The sequence below is a fragment of the Physeter macrocephalus genome, chromosome 1 (genome assembly GCF_002837175.3).
Source record: "Physeter macrocephalus isolate SW-GA chromosome 1, ASM283717v5, whole genome shotgun sequence".
NCBI lineage: Eukaryota > Metazoa > Chordata > Mammalia > Artiodactyla > Physeteridae > Physeter > Physeter macrocephalus.
Window position 1 is genome coordinate 75,932,037 of NC_041214.2, and position 13,527 is coordinate 75,945,563.

At 42.8% G+C, this 13,527-nt stretch overlaps 1 protein-coding gene and 1 pseudogene across 2 annotated transcripts in view; both read right to left on the reverse strand.

Annotated features, from left to right (window-relative positions):
* Positions 1-445: 445 nt before the first annotated feature.
* Positions 446-2,072, reverse strand: LOC102979051 (actin-related protein 3-like; annotated as a pseudogene).
* A 6,067-nt stretch (positions 2,073-8,139) lies between these two features.
* The window catches only part of MCCC1 (methylcrotonyl-CoA carboxylase subunit 1), a 62,981-nt gene continuing 57,593 nt past the window's right edge, over positions 8,140-13,527 (reverse strand). Inside the window, exons 16-18 of one of the 2 annotated variants that reach the window (XM_028491541.2) lie at positions 13,182-13,289; positions 10,005-10,076; positions 8,140-9,222 (exon numbers count right to left, since the gene is read on the reverse strand). In XM_028491541.2, coding sequence (XP_028347342.1) covers positions 9,094-9,222; positions 10,005-10,076; positions 13,182-13,289 — 309 coding nt within the window. In that variant the 3' untranslated portion in view covers positions 8,140-9,093. The remainder of the gene's footprint in view (positions 9,223-10,004; positions 10,077-13,181; positions 13,290-13,527) is intronic. The other variant, XM_024124369.3, reaches the window with a different exon arrangement.

Sequence of the window (13,527 nt, forward strand, 5' to 3'; positions counted from 1 at the left end):
GGGGAATCAGAAAGCACTAGCAGGCATCAGTTAATCCAAGATACTAGCTTCTTAGTTCCAAAAGCACTTGCAAAGAAAACCATTGGGGGGCACAGGGTATGGAAGCACTTCATAGTAACTGGAATCCCATGAGTGTGTGTGTAAGCCAAGTCTCATAGGCTATTTTTTGTATTTATCCTTTACTTGGTCACTTTTTTTCCCTCAAATACTAGTTTTTCTTTGACTTTTTTTCCTCAAAGTATAAAAAGTATGAAATATAAACAAGCTCTTGCATTGCACACTTCAGAGTGTACAATTCAAGCATTATAGAGCTATCTACATACCGATAAATCCCATCAAATCTTGGATAATTCAATAATATACAAAATATCAGGGCACAGAAAGAACTAAAACACACTTCTTTTTGTTGCACATTAAGATTCAAATATTCAATCTAAAGAAAATCACTTAATCATTTTGGCTCTCCTCTACATTCGCATGTTGATATACTTATTAAAATATTCTGTATAATTATGTTTGGTCTTATTATTTCAAGTCAGGTTGAAAACCTCAAAACCAGCCATCCAGACAAAACAGGTAATCAGAAAGACTATTTCTTCCCCACCTCCCTAACCCCAATAACTATGAAGCCAATTTTATGACATGACTCCAAACACTGGATTGTGACAACAAATGCCAGGTCCAATTTCTTCATAATCCTTTTTGGTGTGGCATACTTTGTAGAACTCAGGTGTGGAAGCCAGCACGGATCCTCCAAACCAAACTGCATATCGCTGCATGTGGTATGTAATGACTTGTCCATCAGTAGGTTTTGGCTTCAATCTACCACCACTCAATTTTCACTTAATTTCAGCCTGGCATCTACAGTTCTTTTCAAATCTCTTTGCAAGTGACGTCTGAAGTCCCTGAACATGGTTGAACATCCAGAGAGGACAATATTCTTGTAGAGAGGATGTCTGACATCAATAGGACAATTCTGAATTACTTCATCTACAGCTTCTGAGATAGGCTGAGTAAAGTCTGGATTAGCAAACTCTGGATGAAAAAAATTTCAGGTCCCAAGAATCTCATATTCAACATCAGTGGAAAATTCTTTCTTTGAGATAGCATTGATTCCAGTATACTGTTTAATCCACTTTGATCCATCTGTATCATACTTGTTAAATTCTTTTACTAAATCTGGGCAGACATAACTAGCGCTCCTTTACTGCCTTAGCAGTTTCCAAGGATTGCTCTGGAGGAATTCCTACTTCTCGGTCTCTCAGCAATTGCTGAATAAAATACGTTATATCTCGTCCTGCGATTGGAATGTGCTTAATACAGCTGTCAATCACATACCCTTCAGCCACAGGGATGACACGAGTGACACCATCTCCACTGTCTATTACTGTACTGGTCAACGTCCGTTCTCCTACTTGTCTGGCAGTCCAGGATGCAGCTAAGGCAAGAACAGCCTGTACAGCAATGTACAAGCCTGGAACATTGAAGGACTCAAACATCATTTCAGCAGTATATTCCCTGTTTTCTGGAGTATTCAGTGGAGGTTCAGTCAAAAGAAAATAATGGTCTTCAGGTTCCGCCCTTAAATATTTAAAGATCACTTGCTCCATAAACCTTTCCATCAAGTCCCGGTCTTCAACTATACCGTGGCGGATTGGCCACTTTGTTGCATATGTAGATTTTTCTATTGCTTCATCACCAGTGAAGAAGTCTAGGTCATCAACACCTTTCATCACCCTCCTCTGAGCTTGATCACCCACTTTTGCTGACTCCTTAATAGCAATACGGGAAGGGATGATAAACTGTGGTTCCATATTTCCAGCATATCCTAGTTTTGTATACCCCGTGTCACAGTCCCCCACACAGGCCAGCAGCCGTCCCGCCATCTTCCTCTTCACCTGCTGCCGCCATCTGCTCTGTGCTGGTTGGGGCCAGGGATGGGCAGCAAGAGGTAGAAGCTGACCATCCACGGCTGGGCCGCCCTCTCCATCCGGGGGGAGCTGGGAAGCCAAAGCAGTAGCAAGACAGCAGCAGGTTCGGTCAGCGGCTTAGCTTAATTTTTCAATACTTTATAATTGGTCTTTGACCCAGCAATTCACTTCTATGAATTTATCCTAATAGATATAACTGAGTATGTGCAAAATAAGGTATTGTCAAGTTATTCACTGCAGCATTTTTTTATAATACCAAAATGTTAAAAACAGTCTAGATATCTACCAATAAGGGTCTGATTGAATAAATTATATCCATTTGGTGGAACAAATGGAATACCATGCAGCTGTGAAACAGAATAAGGAAACTCCCTATATATTGTTATGGAAGGATCTCTAACATACATTATTAAATAAAAAAGCAAAGTGCAGAACTTGACTTTTACTGTAGAAGGGAGAAACAAAGGAAAAGCAGTCAAGAAACAATAGTCAACAGAGTGCTCTTCAAGGGATATACCTAACAATCTGATACATATCCGAGTTGTTTGCAGGAACTCAGATCCCCACACAGGTGGTAACTATAAGCTGAGATCCCAGACTGGTCAGAATTTGGGGAATGATGATGTTGACCTTTTCTGACCCTCGTGACTTCAATCAACTAAAGCTTGGACTCTGCCAACCTTTGCTCCAGTTCTACACTGAATTCTCATCCACTCCAGCCCCTTCATGAATAGCATTCACCACCCAAGCCCCTTTATGAATATGCACGTACCCTTAGCTTAAAAGGTCCCCAGTTTTGCTGTTTGGGGAGACACTGCTTTGGGAAAGATCCCGGTGTTCTCCTTACCTGCTGCAAGTAATTAACCCTTCCTTCTCCCAATCTTTGGCTTGGTTGTATCTTTTGGCCCACCGAGGCGAACTCAGTTTTCGGGTAACAGAAAGATACACAACAAACAATAGTGGTCAAATAGGGAATTCCCTGGTGGTCCAATGGTTAGAACTCCACGCTTTCACCGCCCAGGGCGCGGGTAAGGCCCCGCAAGCCATGCAGTGCAGCCAAAAAAAAAAAAAAAATAGGAGTTAACTACTGGCAGGGGTGAGGGGGCTGTGTGGGTGTGAGGGAGATTTTCACTGTGTATCTTTTAATATACATTTTTGGATTTTGAACCATGGGAATATATTACCTATTCCAAAATTAATACTTATTTAAGAAGAGACTAATAATATTTACGTGGCTAAGGAACTAAAGATCTATGGCTTATCTTGCGTGTATGAGCTCTTCAATAATTATTTGATGTGTTGTATTAGGGTGGAATGACTCCAGTGTTAAGGTGTGTGATGGGTCAGGCCTGTGAGAGGAGCAGGGAAGGTCTAGGGCAACTGAGGATGAGAAGTCTGTTTAGACGGGCACATCAAAAAGCGAAGCTCCGCGTGGGGCCAGATGGGTAACAGGGGAACCAACTTAGGCGCCGGGTGCGGGTCTGCATTATAATGAACGTGAAGCCTGCTTTCAGGAATGGAGAAAACCATGTGCTTTTATAATATAGGTGGTAATGAGAAAGGAGTAAGAATAATTGGGAACACAGAGAAGTCCCAAGTTACCTTTCTTTGTTGTTGTTGTTAGCGTTTTTAAAAAATTTTTTGTGGGGTGGGAGTGGTGTATTTGGAATGAGAGTTATTTCAAATCTCATCAAAGTGTTTAGCAAAATACTAACTGGCGGTGGTATGAACAGAGAATGTTAGCCATCTTAGGAGGGAGGGAGTTACATCCAGGCTGTGCTTGGAGGTTTAAGGGGAGGGCAACTCACTGCGGGAGACTGAGCCAGTTAGAGGCACAAAGACATTCTGATTCCTAGGATCCAGCAGATGGGAGACAAATGTCAGGGTGACAGGGTCATCACTGGTATCAGGGCTATGATCTGCTAGCGGCCTAGGCACCCCCTGTGGTCCAGAAGAAACGGTGTCCCCAGGGTTACTCACAGGCAGTGGGGGTGGGTAGGCAAGACTGCTCCTACCCAGCTGGAGACTTCGAGAGAGCCGCGGGCAGGGCTTCCTCGGACGCCCTACACTCAGAGTCTGGTGGAGAAGAACTGCTAACCCCACGGCTGCAACTCCCTGGGGCCAGCCCTCAGGGAGCAGTGTGTCATTAGCAGGAAGGGACTAATGACCCAAGACTCCGTGCTCTGGGCTTGGAGCAAAGCATTTGGGGACATCCATCTCCTCCCCTCTCACCACATAGTTTAAAATCACATTTTCCTCTTCCTGAGTATTCTGAAGCTTAGTGTGAATATCTAGGAGTGCTTTTTGAGATCCTCTGATGAAAGGTGCAACAGAAGTGCAAAGTATTACTATCAACACTGTAGATATTTTAACGACAACAGCAGAAGTGCCATGTGTAGGCAGAATACAGATGCACATTCCAACGTCCAATATTCCTAAGAGAACTACTGGAGAGTTAAGAATGGCACATGTGCAAGAGAAGCCAGTCACAGGAGAAAAAAAGAGATAGTTGAGCTAAGTAAGAGACTTCCCTACAATGCTGCCCAGCGGAACGGTAATGCCCACCCAGACAGGGTTTAGCCAGATACCAAGGTCTCCCCTCCAAGTACCAGCTACACACGTGTGTGACAACTGATGTGGAAGATGGAGCAAGCCCAGGCCCAGCCTTTGCGCAAGAGGCGAGCTGCTGCTGGGAGTGCTTCTGTCCCATTAGCAGGCAGGCTCTGGAACATGCCAGTCTGGCAGCTGACTGTGGCTGACGGAGTGGGGTGGAGGGAGGGGTGGAGGCGGGGGGGCTGATGGAGGCTTCCCCTAGCAGCACCACAGTCTGCCTGTGGTGGACAGGTGCCTGGCTGGCCTTGGAGCAGGCTAGAGCTGAGGGAGGGAGTGAAGAGAGGGGACAGGGTGATACATGACCAGGCAGGATTTTTCACCACCATGAGACCTGGGAATTTGGCTGGCAAGGATGATCAGCTGGGCTTAATTTAGAGCAGTTTCTCAATTGCTCTCAAGCAATAACTGAAGTTAAGAAATTAATAACTACCAGGTGAGTATAAATGATGTTTCAAGCACAGTGCTAAAGTCAGCCTCTGTATTTTCTCATTTAATCTTCACAACAACTCTGTGAGGTAGTGCTACTACCCTCGTTCACAGATAGAGCTCAGAGGAAGTAAAGGACGTGCCCAAGACGCTATAGTAAGTGGCAAGGCTCAGATCTGCATGCAAGAATTGTAATTCCAAAGCTGTTTTGTCTACAATGCTATGTGGCTTCCTCAATGACTAAAAAGCAACCATCAGGGCTCTTAGATTTTGTTGGTTATTACAGACCTAAACACACTGTATCCAGAATGCTATTGTCAAAGATAAGGTAACAAACGACTTTCTTCCAACAATATGGCTCAGGTTTTGATCCATGCTTATAAATGGATCTTATCCAAAAGAAGAGCTACTTTAAAGCCAAGGAGATGTATACCGAGGTCTGTCTTCTGGACCTGGACCACCCAGGCCAGGCTTCCATATTTGGTGCCTCTTTTGGACACACTGTCTCCAGCCTCCCTCCACTTCCCAATCTGTATTCCAGACTGTGGACAGAAATAACTTTGAAAAACCTGTCTGTTTGAAAATCTGCAGGGCTCCCAACTGCCCCCAGAATAAAGTCCTTCCCTGGCTAGGCAGCCAGGTCCCAGCCCTGCTGGGCCACGCTCCGTGGTCCAGCCTCTGCTGGATCCCTCTGTGCCCCAAACAGTGTGCATTTTCACACCTCACTGTTATTATTAGCCCTGCTAGTCCCTCTCCCTGCAATGGCCTGGTCTTACCTTCTTTCTCCCTCTGGCAATGGCTCTCCTCCAAAGCCCAGTTCAAATGTCACTGCGCTCCCTCAGCTTCCTGACCCAAAGTAGAATTTATTACTCCACTCATTTGAGCCCCTCTGTGGCACCTGGTGCCCAAGCATATTATACTACTTACCATCAATTACAGTGCTTTATTCTATACAGCTGTACCCTCTTTCCCTTTAATTGAGGCAAGGGCAAAAACCATTTCTTACCATCTTTGTTTCCAGAGGCCCTGGTATACAGCAAATGCCCTGAATGTTTTAGAAGAAACAGATGCAGTCATGTGCAAGGGAACTCTGCTCACACAGTACCACAGCGATGATCTCAAAGAATTTCGCCAATATGTGGGTAATTGGGATGGCTGGCTTCAAATTCCTTCTCTACACATTATTACCTGTGATCTGCATAGCCCCTTAACAATGAAATAGAGAATAACTATCTTGTTCCCCTGAAGGATATGAAAGGGGGCATACAGCAACCCCAAATTTCCACCAGAGCACCTTTGCTTTTTCCTCTTGTCAACAGAGGAAGGTTTGTTTGGGCAGGGCAGAAGACTGTGCTGCTAAAACTATAGTTAAAAGCACTGGTTTAGGGAATTCCCTGGCGGTCCAGTGGTTACGACTCCGTGCTTTCATTGCCGAGGGCCTCGTGGCGTGGCCAAAAAGAAAAAAAAAAAGTACTGGTTTAGATGGCCTCTTCCTTTACTACCTCATGCCTAAATATCTATCTGTAAGCACCTCTTCCTAACTGGTTTTCAAGCCTCTAGTCTTCTCCTCCTCCATCCAACTTGCAAGTTACTGCCAGATGAAATTTTCTAAAACATTATTTGAATCATATGTAACATGTTAGTTTTGTAACATAATTGTATAATAAATATAACCAACCAAACACTCAGCCCCACAACTAGAACATTAATGGTAACTTGCATCTACCTGTACATGCTTCACGCATGTCAACCCCTTGCTTAATACCTGGAGCTAATCATTGTCTTTAATTTTAAATTTTTTATTCTACTTTTTAAAGAATGTAGTTTTATTAAAGGGGAGAGGGAGGGGGTAGGGGTAAATTAGGAGTATGGGATTAACAGATACAAACTACTATGCATAAAATAGCAACAAGGAATTACTGTGTAGCATAGGGAACTATATTCAATATCTTGTAATAACCAATAATGGAAAAGAATCTGAAAAAGGATATATAAGTGAATCACTTTGCTGTACACCTGAAACTGACACCGTATTGTAAAACAACCATACCGCAATAAAAAAAAAAGAAAGAATATAGCTTTATTTTACATATATGAATATAGTTGATTTTGTTGATTTTGGAAGACTGTAAAGATAGTACCATACTGTGTATATCTCCTGGTACATGCTATTTCACTATTATGAATCCAAGATTCATCCATGTTAATGCTCTTAACTTGTTTAGTTTGCTGTTACATAGTATTCCACTGTGTGCCATACCACAGTTATTTACTCCTTCTCCTGCCAACCAACTCGGATTGTTTCCAGTGCTTTGCTATTATGGGTAATGTGGCTATCAACATTCTTGGTGCACAAGTGCATTTGTGCATTTCTGAACTGGGATGTTAGGTCATAGGGTATACAAATGTTCAACCTTGTGAAATATGTCAAAGTTGTTTTTAAAGGGGCACTAACAGCCAGATAATTGTTTTCAAAATCACTGCTTTCCCTGTTGAAAAATAATTGAGTGTAACCACAACTTGCAAGATAAAATCCAAACCTGCCATTCCATGCCAGTTAAAATCTGGTCCCAACCTAAATTTCATACCTTTTCTCTTATTGTCCCTCCCTAACCCCCAAGTACCTCCCACTCCAATCAGGCAGATCTGCTCCCAGATATAGAACACAACTTACTCATTTTCAACAGCTCCTTCCTTTCTAGTCTGCAACCCCCCTGCGCCCCTGCTACTGCCCTTGGGTTCTCCTTCCTAATGAAACCTACCCTGAGTTCACCTGCCCACAGGACTCTCTTCCCCCCAGCTCCTAGAAGACATGTCCTGCCCCAGTCATATGCCATCAGCCTTCACCCCCATCCACGTCCTAGTGTGCTAGGTTTCATGCTGCCTTGTTGGAAAAGTGGACATTCTAACTAAACTGTGTGATCAGATTTACTTGAGAACTCAGCGTTTCCAAATTTAGTATTTGGTACCTTTCTCACCACTCTCTGGACAATGGAATTGCTTAATTCTGGATTTGATTGTTTTCCCACATAACTTTCGACATGATTATGTCTTATTTTCCCAATTAAATCATAAGTATCTTAAAAGTACAGAGACCTTATTTTTAAATTTCTTTGTATTCTCTACAACATTTAACATAATCTCATGTGTGCAGTAAGAACTCAGTTCAACCAATATTTAACACTTCAGTGGATACCTGAAAATGCAGGGGGCTGAAAGTGCGTTTCTAGAAAAAATATGTTCTAGCATACAGTTTAAATATATAATATGTAGGTGTATAAAATACATATACACAAAAGCATAAGTGTGTATATATATATATATATATTTATATAAGCTTAGAAAGTACAATAAAGGCAGAGGCAGTCTAGATAGAAACTTTCCAATCACAAAAACAAGAAACAAATAGCATCCATGAGTTTAAACTACCTAAGAAGTTACTCTTTGGCAAAAAACTCTTAGGTTTAGTGCTATGGCATCTGTCTCTGAAATATGTTACTGTCCATTTTCGTCCTGACTGTGACTAGGAAATAATTCATTTAGTTAAATGACCTTTTCTCTTTCAGTTGTTCTCCTTTGATCAAGTTGCTGCTCACCTTCCTAATAACACTACATTGTATAATATTTGAGGCAGAAACAAACTATATTGTCTCCCAATAAAAAAGTATAATTTAATTTTATTAGTATGAAATATTTTGAGATAATTTATTGTATTTGTGACCCAAGTACATGATTCTTAAATATGAAACGGTTTTTTTTTTTTTTTTTTTTTTTTAAATTTGCGGTACGCGCGCCTCTCACTGCTGTGGCCTCTCCCGTTGCGGAGCACAGGCTCCGGACGCGCAGGCCCAGCGACCATGGCTCACGGGCCCAGCCCCGCCACCGCGGCATGTGGGATCTTCCCGGACCGGGGCACGAACCCGTGTCCCCCGCATCGGCAGGCGGACTCTCAACCACTGCGCCCCCAGGGAAGCCCACGAAACGGTTTTAAGCCCAATCATACAATCATTTAGTAAAAGTGCTGGTCATCAGACCCCGAGAAAAGCAGGGAGGCACTTTCCCATTTTGGTGTAGAGATACTACACTTAAGAGGCTGCTTAATTGGCCGCTTATTTAATGGAGTTTATTCTGCTTCCCTTTTGTCAGATTCTTCCTCCTCAAACTCGACTAAAGGAGAGTGTCTGTTGGCCTGAGAACCTTCTTTGTAGAACACTTTCTTGATAGTGCCATCCTTTGGAGCCTTTATGGTATGCTGCAAAGACAAAAGGCATGACAAACAATGGCTGTGATGCTAATGAGGGTTGAGCACACACCAAGAAACACGAAAAGTGAAAAATGAAGCCAATTATTTTGATGTTTTGTCATGTATCAGTGCTTCCCGACCTGTCTCATATCACAGCACACAGAGAAAATAATAACAGTTTTATGGTGCGCTTGGGGATTGAGAGGAATCACTACCTTGATGCACCTGGTCAATAATTGGGAAGCTCTGCATTAGCTAGTAATTCTCAGCTCAAGCTTCACAGTAGACTCTCACCTGGGAAGCTTTTAAAAACTACTGATCCTTGGGCTCCCCTACAGGAAATCTCAGTTCAACTGGTCTGGGAGGTACTTTTGCAAAAAGCTTCCCAGGTGCAATTTGTGACCAGGGCTCAGAACCAATGGCCTACAATTTCTAACCATCTAAAAACCTAAACAGCTAATTTAACTTGACTGAGGTTTTCACTTTGATACCTGATATTTGGCATCCTAGGTATGGCCTTAGAAAATACCAGTAGCTAATATTCTGTTGGGTTACTGCCTGAATCTAAGCTATTGATAATTTCAGAATCACAAATGACAGGCAGACCTCACAAAATTAAAATGCAAATGTAAGAGAAGGATGGTTTGGTTTTGTTTCCTGCAGTTAATGCTTCATCAATCCATGGTTCTTAATATTTAAAATGGTCTTAATTTACAAAATAATACAAAAGAATGATTGGGACTGATAGCTCCCAAAGTTTATTTGGCAAGTGAACCCTTGATTTCACTTACCTCCATCTTCATGGCGATCATAACCATCAAAGAATCTCCAGCTTTTACTTCATCTCCAGCTTTCACAAACACCTAGAGAGTCAGAGTGACAGGTTAATATTTAAAAACACAGAGGTCCTTTGTGGTCCACAGAGTTGGTATATAAACATACACAGCAGAACTATGTGTCTATGTGGTTGTCTTGTCCGCCAAGACAAACATACTGGCACAAATCAGAGACCCATAGGTCAGTCTGGCATTGTGGGCACTGTTGTCAGTGGCGGGCACTCCTTAGCTACCCACCCCTGCCCCCCAACCCGTTGAGTTTTCCTTGAATCAGATGAATACACTTAATGTATTTCAAGATCCTTTTGTGTTTTCATGAATATACAGACAAGACATATCACCAACAGGGAAGGACTGACTACAGGCACACCTCGTTTTATTGCTCTTCACCCTTTTATTGTGCCTCACAGATATTGCTTTTTAAATTCTTTTTAAGAAATTGAAGGTTTGTGGCAACTCTTCATCAAGCAAGTCTATGGGCGCCATTTTTCCAACAGCATTTGCTCACTTTGTGCCTGTGTCACATTTTGGTAATTCTTGCAAAATTTCAAACCCTCTACCAGTAAAAAGATTATGACTCACTGAAGGTTCTGATGATGGTTAGCATTTTTTAGCAATACAGTTTTTTTAAAATTTTTATTTTATATTGGAGTATAGTTGATTACAATGTTGTTAGTTATACATATATCTAAGTATTTTTTAATCAAGGTATGTACATATTTTTTTTTTTTTTTTTTTTTTTTGCGGTACGCAGGCCTCTCACTGCTGTGGCCTCTCCCGTTGCGGAGCACAGGCTCAGCAGCCATGGCTCACGGGCCCAGCCGCTCCGCAGCACGTGGGATCTTCCCGGACCGGGGCACAAATCCGTGTCCCCTGCATCGGCAGGTAGACTCTCAACCACTGCGCCACCAGGGAAGCCCAAGGTATGTACATTTTTTTAAAGACATACTGCTATTGCACACTTAACAGGCTACAGTGTAGTATAAACATAACTTTTATATGCACTGGGAAACCAAGAAATTCATGTGACCTGCTGTACTGTGGTGGTCTGGAACCAAACCTGCAATCTCTCTGTTGTATGCCTGTACTACACTTAAATGTTTTCACGATAGGCAGGGTGGAGGGTCTTGCCTGGTTTTCTAGTTTTTAGGTTGTTTAGGATAGTGTTTCAAGTCTTTAGGGCCTTGTGTAGTAAATGCATAGACAATCTTCATGTGAAAGAATTAAACTTACTGGCAACACAGAAAAATATCTCTATTTTCCTTTTTTCAAGTATAAATGAACTCATATATCCCACATGGTTTTACTGTCTTCTTGGTTAACATGGTTATCAAGTAGTTTTCAGAAACATCATACAGTAGAGTTAGGTTCTAAAGTCAATGTGTACAGTCAAAACTGTGAAAAATGAGAAACATGTCTGAGAGCCCCATAATCACCCAATGCTGGGTGATAACTTTAGTAGCATTCAACGAAATCAGTGATCTGGGTTTAGGTCAGTTATGGGGGAAAAAAGTGCCTGTTTAAAAGTACACCCTGAGGGGCTTCCCTGGTGGCGCAGTGGTTGAGAATCTGCCTGCCAATGCAGGGGACACGGGTTCGAGCCCTGGTCTGGGAAGATCCCACATGCCGCGGAGCAACTGGGCCCACGAGTCACAATTACTGAGCCTGAGCATCTGGAACCTGTGCTCCGCAACGAGAGGCCGCGATAGTGAGAGGCCCGCGCACCGCGATGAAGCGTGGCCCCCGCTTGCCGCAACTAGAGAAAGCTCTCGCACAGAAACGAAGACCCAACACAGCCATAAATAAGTAAATAAATAAATTTAAAAAAAAAAGTACACCCCGAGTAGGGATGCCCATATTACAAGAGGCCTGTGGGAAATGAGACTGAATGAGCAAAAGGCAGGTCCAAGTCCCTCAAGTCTGCTGCCCTTCTGGGGCAAACATTTCCAGACAGGAATGGTAGGTGAAATCACTCACACTATTTAAATAGTTGTTTTCTTCTTTTATTTATGGGTACCAAGAACATACAGTTGAATTTTTATGACTTAAATGCATTTAAGGGGACTCTACTATATGTAAGTATATAAAAGGAGACTACTGATCTTCCACCATTGGAAGTTATAACAGTATGGATCTCAACTCTGAATATATGCAGCATTCAACACCAAACCACATTGTTCTTCACAAATACCTTTCAAATTTTGGATAATGCTTGGTGAATGTTCCTTTTTTTTTTTTTTTTTTTTTTTGCAGTACGCGGGCCTCTCACTGTTATGGCCTCTCCCGCTGCGGAGCACAGGCTCCGGGTGCGCAGGCTCAGCGGCCATGGCTCACGGGCCCAGCTGCTCCGCGGCACGTGGGATCTTCCCAGACCGGGGCACGAACCCGTGTCCCCCGCATCGGCAGGCGGACTCTCAACCGCTGCGCCACCAGGGAAGCCCAAAATGTTCCATTTTAATCATATAAAGACAACCTTGATTATTTGTACTTTGATGGAAATTCCCACTTCAAAGAAGAGTCTTTATCATAAATTAGGTAATTGGGGACTTCCCTGGTGGCGCAGTGGTTAAGAATCCACCTGCCAATGCAGGGGACACGGTTCGATCCCTGGTCCGGGAAGATCCCACATGCTGCAGAGCAACTAAGCCTGTGCTCCACAACTACTGAGCCTGCGCTCTAGAGCCCGGGAGCCACAACTACCGAGCCCGCGCGCATCATTTAGTGAAGCCCGTGTGCTCTAGGGCTCGCACGCTGCAACTACTGAGCCCATGTGCTGCAACTACTGAAGCCCGCGCGCCTAGAGCCCGTGCTCCGTAACAAGAGAAGCCACTGCAATGAGAAGCCTGTGCACCACAACAAAGAGTAGCCCCTGCTCGCCGCAACTAGAGAAAGCCTGCGTGCAGCAACGAAGACCCAACACAGCCATAAAAAAAAAAAAAAAAATAGGTAAATGGTATTTTCACTGTAATATAGAACTTGAATCTATAATAGATCCTCTTGTTTTCTTGAAATGGATGCTTTCCTATGAGCAAGATTTAGAGAAGGGGGGAAAAAGAATATATACAACAAAGTTCAACAAAGACATTTATTAGGATTTATTGTACATCATTCTACATACGTTCACATCATTACCTTTTCAACAGTTCCAGTCATAGGAGCTATGGCACCTCCTTGGGTTCCTTCTGAGCTCACTGAAGACAAGTATCTGGGGACTGGAATGCCAATCTGAATACTTCCATCCTATAAATAGAAATGATATTTATGGGATATATATTTATAACATAAATCAGAAATGAAATTAGATAACTGTAGTTTTACTAATAGACCTGAGGTCTTCAAACTATTTTGAAGACCTGAGTCTTTCAAACTATTTGTTAAATATCAGTCATCTTTTTTTTTTTTTTTTTTTTTTGCGGTACACGGGCCTGTCACTGTTGTGGCCTCTCCCGTTGCGGAGCACAGGCTCCGGATGCGCAGG